The following is a 7029-nucleotide window of genomic DNA, read 5'->3' on the forward strand; positions in this document are numbered from 1 at the left end:
GGCCCTCGTCCCCCTCCCTCAGTCCCACCTCCAGTCCGGGCCAGGTTCATTGATTTGCAGAAAAAGATTGTCTTAGGGAAAGAACAGCAGAACCAGTATGTCTGATTCTGTACTGGGAAAAGAAAAATCCTTCCTGACTTGTGACACGCAGGCAGCTGAAACATCAGTACTTGATTACAGTGCTCATTTTAACTGGGAGCTAGAGGTGTTGTGAGCAAACAGAGGGGGGGGTTGCTGCTCAAAGAAGGCCAGAAGAGGCTGCCAGGCATAGCCAGCCCAGCTTGTTGCATGCCCTAACCACTCTGAATTTACTCCTGCAGGGCATGGAAATTGTGCAGACAATGAACAGCGACCCTGGCCTTGCTGTTGGTACGTACCCTCTTCTGGGACTCTGGTTTTACAGTGGAAAACTTACAGCCTCTGAGTGTGTTTTCTGCAGGCTCGTTTTTCACCTGCTTGTGTCCTCAGGTTACACAGCTTTTAATGGTGTGGACTTCGAGGGCACTTTTCATGTGAACACGGTGACAGACGACGACTACGCTGGCTTTATTTTTGGATACCAAGACAGCTCTAGCTTTTACGTGGTAATGTGGAAACAGACTGAACAGACCTACTGGCAAGCGACTCCCTTCAGAGCTGTCGCAGAGCCCGGCATTCAGCTAAAGGTATTGGTCTTGGCTCCTAGCTGTGGGGTGCAGTGGTCACCATGGCCTGGCCACGCCATCCTGCCATGCTGGCCATGCCACCCTGCCATCTGACTGCCAGGGGATAAGCCACCCTTGGGATAAGCCTCTCCTTACTCCAGGTACTCGGCTGCTCCTCCACGTGTGCAGTGGCTGTGGTTATACGAGAGGTGTTAGGGGTTTGTGAGCAGGAGGGACAGTTCTTCTGCAGACCTGCTGGCTGCTACAAAACAGGGGTTAGAGTTCCTGGAAGTGGTGTTTCTCTCCGGTCAGCATCGGGACGTTGTGTTTCTGCAGGCTGTGAAATCCAAGACAGGCCCTGGCGAGCACCTCCGCAACTCCCTCTGGCACACGGGCGACACCAGTGACCAGGTCAGGCTGCTGTGGAAGGACCCCCGAAATGTTGGGTGGAAAGACAAAGTCTCCTACCGCTGGTTCTTGCAGCACAGACCCCAGATTGGTTATATCAGGTAAGAGAGGAGAAGGTGAGTACAAACACGTCTGCCTAAACTGTTGTTTCCAAACCCTCAGCTCAGGTGATGATCTGAGAATTTATAATATGTCTTGGCTTTGCACTGGTGAAGGCTCATAGTGGGTTGGACTGTTGAAGTTCAGCCTGCAGTTGTTTTCCTTGGAAAGACAACTCCGTACTACACCTGCTGCAGCTGATCTGGCTGTTGTAGCTGTGTCCTACCCTAATAAGCCCTTTCCTGGCTTCAGTACCCTGTGTTTCCAAGCTACTGTTGGCCGCTGACCTGAAAAACAGTGCGTTTCAAACTTCCCTAGTTTTGATCTTTTAGAATACTTTTGTTGGAATCGTGATAGGTCATTTGCATATTCTGGGATAGCAGAATTAATAAAGGAAAAGTTGTCGACCTAAAGGTTGTCATCCCAACTAAGGTCAGTAATGATCCTGATGTGATAGATTTGAGATTACACAGCACATATTCAGAAAGCTTGTCAAAGCCACATAATGCATTTTATCTATTCTTATTTTGTTGCTTGGAAAAAAATGAGAAGTTATTTGGGAAAAAAACCAAAAAGCAATCACCATTCAGGAGGAAACTTTTCACTCTGCAACATCCAGATAAGCAGGAATTACAAGGTTGATGTAAAAATGCAACAGATGAACTGCTCTGGCATTATCAGCTCGGGTATAATAGAGCAGAAATAACAGCTAAGTCAGTTGTTCTTTAAAAAAATCACGTCCCTGCAGGTGAGGTGCAGTAACTTGATGATACGATAATTCCCTTTCTGTGGTGCAGGGCGTCACCTTCAGCTGTAATTTGGGTTACAAGCCCCTTTGACTTGATGGTAAAATGGATCAATAACATTTATTTATACTGGCAACTGCTGTGTCCCAGCCACAGGGCAGTAGCAAATAGATTTTGGGTGGCAACTTTTCTTCAGACCAAGCTGATGCCACCATCTGCCTGGGGTTGCAGTCTGCCTTGGCAAGGGGGTATAGGTACTTCCCCCTGCAAAGTTGGGAAAGGTGGCACAGTCAGCGCCACAAAATCCTCCGGACACCGAAGGCAGCCAGGCCTGACGCGGAGCGCTGCCAGCACTGTCCACATCTCACTGCGGTCTGTTTAGGCCAGATGCCACAGACCATAATGTGTCTAACAAAGGCTTTCTGAGGCTTCAAGGAAAAAGTCACTTGAGTCAGCCTCTCCCACGGAAATCTGGAAGACAACAAGCTCTATTCATTGCACAGATACTTTTGAACCGCCTCAGCGAATCAGGAAGTAAGCTCAGGAACATAACAGGAATTGTTTTTGTTGGGGTTTGTTTGAGTTTTTCTTATTTTATGAAAAGACACAGGAACTTTCTTTCCCTTCACCACTTGCTGTTTTCTTGCATGTCAGACCAGCAGTGTCCTCATCCAAACCAGAGCACTCCAGGCTCATTACTCACTCAGTCATGTACCCAGTACCCCAGAGGCCGAGGACTTGGTGTAGAGTGTGCTGCAACAGCTCAGCTGGCTGCAGTGTGTTCCCCTCAGCCCTCAGTACAGGGCACATGCAGGGAAGCTGGCAGGGCACAGCTGTTTCCGGAGCTATTTAGGAATTTGCCAATGGGTTTTCTAACAAGAAGGTGCCAGATCATCAAAACCGTTCCTGGAATTAATCATACTCACATTTTTAAAGAATTTCACCGTCAAATTTAAAGTTCCAAACTGTTTGTTTGAAACTTTGCCTGTTTAAAAAGAAAATCAAACTCTGTGAGACAATACCCGCCTGCGTTTCTTGAGTTCTCCCTTTCTCCTATAGCTATCAACCTGTCTGAGGACAGGAGAAAAACATTCCAAGGCTTTTGTAGGATGTGTGAAAAAAGACCACCACTAAAACACCTTCCCTGCCCAGCCCTCGCCAGCATGCTGCACAGCTCCCCTTCCCAGCATACTGGGCTAGACTGGAGGATAGCATGTCCAGGGCTAGAGGCACCATGGACAACAAAACTACCTTTATGAATGTTGCAGCCTTGGAAAAGACCTAACAGAGCTACTGTTTGCTTTTGTTAAGGGCAAGATTTTATGAAGGCTCTGACCTGGTGGCGGACTCTGGTGTGACCATAGACACCACGATGCGTGGAGGGCGGCTTGGAGTTTTCTGCTTCTCTCAGGAAAACATCATTTGGTCCAACCTGAAATACCGCTGCAACGGTAATGCTGCTTTGACGTCACTTTAGCTCAGAGCTTGCAGGTGACCACGCAGAACCCGCGGCGTGGCTCTTGGGTCCGGCCATTTTGCATCCTTTTCCTTTGCTCTTCGTTTACAAGCTGCTCACAGCTGTGAAACGCCTCCCCTGGCACCCGCAGCACGCTGCAGCACAGCCAGATGGGAGCTAACACCTCACAACTGCTCCTCCCAGAGCAGTCACTCTGCTGCAGAGTTTGTGCCAACTAAGTAGTATAGCTGTCAGCAGAGAATTAGAAACGTTATTTAAAACCAACCAGGCTGGTACATGCGCACTAGGCTGAGGCCATCATGCACGTAAGATGCCTTGAGCTGTGCATCCGAGGTGGAATACATCTGGAGAGCTAGTGGGTTCAGTCACCTGGCAACAGTGTCACTCATGTACCTGCTGGTTGCTCCTGGGAGGGCAAGATTGAAAGACGCCCTTCTGCCCATGGAGGAATCCTCCTCAGACTCAGGAAGCAGGCCAGCTCACTCCTCTTGGGGTAAGAGCTTCACAGCTTAGGCCTGACCTCCCACTCTGCGGAGTAACTCAAACCTTGGTCTCACAAAGAAGCTGACCACATCAGGGTATCTCTGCCCTGTCAGCAGTTCATCTAGCTGGAAGTGGGGCTTTGGGGCTGCACCCCTCCACCCCGTATCAACCCCTTCCAAGACTGCCTTGGGAAAATAAGTTACCAGCCAAGTTGAAACAGTTCCCTTGTCTGCTTTCTGTGCATCCAAGAAGCCCAGCTCAAATCTGCATGGACACAGACACCCCATGGCCAAACCCTGGCTCCGTGACTTGCATTGGTCATGGAGTCTGTTCTTGGGCACTGGGTGCCCCTAGGCTGGTGCCTGAAGGGCAACTTGCAGACGGTGGTGCTTACAATTGACAACTGCTTAGTAAGGCTCTCAAACAGCATGTGGTTTCCCAGAAAGCATTGCTCAAAGCTGCTGCTGACATTGCAGAGGCTCTCCTGGCAGCAAGCAGGCAGTGGCCTTGCTGCAGGCACTGCACTAAGTCAACAAAACCCACCCAAAGGCGCTCTGCCCCCCCGAGTATCCCCGCTTTCACCCCAGACAGGTTCTTACACTTGCAGAACAAGCTTAAAAAGAATTTTCAAGCCTTAAAAAAGAACTGATCAACAAAAAGCAAAGGACTTCTTAATCCTTTTTTTATATATATATTCTCTGTATTTATATAGTTAACTTCCTTTTTTTTTGAGTATGGAGTTACTTGTCCAGCCTCAGGGCGGAAATGATGGAAGTTGAGGTCGGGCGCCTGACCTTCATTGCTGCAGCCCCATCTTTGGCTGCAGCTTTATCTCCTTGCTCAGCTCTGTGGCACTCCAGATAAAATGTTCTGGAGTCTGGCAAAGGCATGCTGCCAACTCAGTGCTTCACACACAGGTGCAGTTAGGAAACTGACCCATCTCCAGCTCCCTTTGCCAATGCTGGGTTTTATTTTGAGCAGTGTTCTACCATTAACCTGTTCTTGTGTTAATGTTTCTGTCCCTTTTTGTGGCATGGGAAACCATCGGGGGGAAGTTGAATTAGGATACTTTAGAGATACAGATGCTGATGCAACAAACGTTGCCTGGGCTGCAGAGCTAGACAGCCACCTTTTCTGCCTTCTGGTCAGGGGTTGTTAATACAAATAAGAAAGTAGGCACCATGGAGTTGTCAGGTGGAAATGTAATTTGAAGACCGATGGGACTGGCTGGTCATGGGTTGGCACTGCAGCACTGACGGTCTCATTAGTCCCTCCATGTACCACTCAAACCAAAAGCCTTCACTGGTTGTTCTTAACATATAAACAGAAGAGAAGGCACGTTACCTAAAAAAAGAACAAACCCAAAACCAAACAGTAAGTGGGTAATTCATTAATTTTTTGTCAGAAGAGACTAAACTTCTGCATATTTTCCTGTTTTAGACACCATCCCAGAGGACTTTCAAGAATTTCAAGCTCAGCAATTTGGTGTCGGTGATGTTTAAGAAGGAAAAGCAAACTAACATGGCTATTGCAAACAATAAAACAATGTATTTTAAATCCTTATACAACTGCTGGTGCGAGAGCGCACACCGCAGCTTCTTCTCATTGATGTGACTATGCCAGACCTTTTTGTTTGTTTGTTTGTTTTGTATAAAAGTGAAAGTAAAAAGGAGACAAAATAGAGTGGGGCTTTGCTTGTTTTAGGGAAAAAATAATCAATCTGCTGCCGTTTTGATTTCAGTATTAGTGGGGGTGGGGAGGAAAGCGCCATCCTGCCCATCTGGAATGTGTCAGAAACAACAGGTTGCGCTCGGGCACGAAGTGGCTGGGAGCCTTCCTGCCCAGCCAAGGTCTTCTTAGGACCATTCCAGTCCTCCTAGGAAAAAAGTTACATCTCTCTCCTTTAGAGTAGTTGTTTAACTCCTTTGGAGACTTAGTTGCCTTTGGCAGACCTTCTCCAAGAACCCCATTAGACCTTCCTGCCCTACCACCAGAAAACTGTGAGTAACAGTAACACATCCTGCAAGAAAAGCTGACTGCAGGGCATTGTAGTCGTGTCTTGGGACTTGCGTGGGACTAAACACAGAAGAGACACGTGGGGATACAAGCAGAATCAGCTAAAAGTAATCCTAACTTACACACACAAAGCCAGGCTTGGACTGCCTCTCCCCAGTTGGAGCCAAGCTCTCTCAGCCCATACCACAGTCTTAGGAAAGTAATTCACCAAAAAACTACCAAACCCTACATTAAGTGCCAGTAACCATTAGGAAAGGAATTGGGGGGGAGGGGAAGCTAAAAAAAAAAATAATTGTATTACAATGCATTCTATAATTCAGACTATAGAAAGGTTTTAGATAACACAAACGTTTCTACTACGTCCTTTTTTGAAACAGAAGTAGACAGCAGAAGAGGATACTGCAGCCTATAGTACAGTTACTTTAACAAAGACAATGTTCATTGGGGAGGGGGGTGGGGAGAGGGAGGAAATACCCAGCGGGCACCTACAGCCAGGGTTTTAAACAATCAGAAGTAGCCCTGGGAAACTGAGAGAAACTGAAAAGCCATGGCTGTTCCCCAGCATGAGAATAGGAGGGAAATGCTGAGTTAAATTTCCAGGTGAAATACCAAAACAAAGTCAGTTTCCTGTTCTCAGTGCAATAAAAGTACCCTTAATGTTAGAAATGCCAATGGTCCTAAGAAAGGACTCAAGGTAGACACATTAGTGAAGCAGTAATTTATTATACGTTCTTGCAAGAGCGGGTGACCTAACAAAGTAGGCACACCTTTGGTCAGAGTTTGTAGCACTTTTGTACCATATCCTCATCCAAAAATCATTAGGTTACCTCATACACCTGTGCATATTCATAAGTTCCAAGAAGTGATTTCCATAAACTCCTCCCAACTGCACCTGCACACTACTGTTTGGTGGTGGTTGTCGGGGGCCATGGGGATGAAGTCAGATGGCTCCTCTTCATCACCGCAAGTAACCTTCTGTTTTGCACAGCCTCAGCTACCCCTTGACTCTGATCCAGACTACAAGTCTGGTTTCAGCAGGTTTTGTATACCTTCAAGGACAAGGGGGAGCTTGAACTAGTTACAATGAAATGCTTTGCCTGCAGTTGTGACCAATTACAAGACAGATAAGGAGTTCGTTAGACCAATGGGGAGGAAC

The 7029-nt window shown here is 47.3% G+C and overlaps 1 protein-coding gene across 1 annotated transcript in view; it reads left to right on the forward strand.

Annotated features, from left to right (window-relative positions):
- THBS4 (thrombospondin 4) overlaps positions 1-5388 on the forward strand; it is a gene marked incomplete at its 5' end in the record, with an annotated part of 44996 nt that extends 39608 nt beyond the window's left edge. The window contains 5 exons of the mRNA XM_084278112.1: positions 321-369; positions 469-665; positions 981-1153; positions 3209-3348; positions 5298-5388. Coding sequence (XP_084134238.1) covers positions 321-369; positions 469-665; positions 981-1153; positions 3209-3348; positions 5298-5359 — 621 coding nt within the window. The 3' untranslated portion in view covers positions 5360-5388. The remainder of the gene's footprint in view (positions 1-320; positions 370-468; positions 666-980; positions 1154-3208; positions 3349-5297) is intronic.
- Positions 5389-7029: the final 1641 nt, after the last annotated feature.

Source organism: Gallinula chloropus (assembly GCF_964237585.1).
Source record: "Gallinula chloropus genome assembly, chromosome: Z".
Classification (NCBI taxonomy): domain Eukaryota; kingdom Metazoa; phylum Chordata; class Aves; order Gruiformes; family Rallidae; genus Gallinula; species Gallinula chloropus.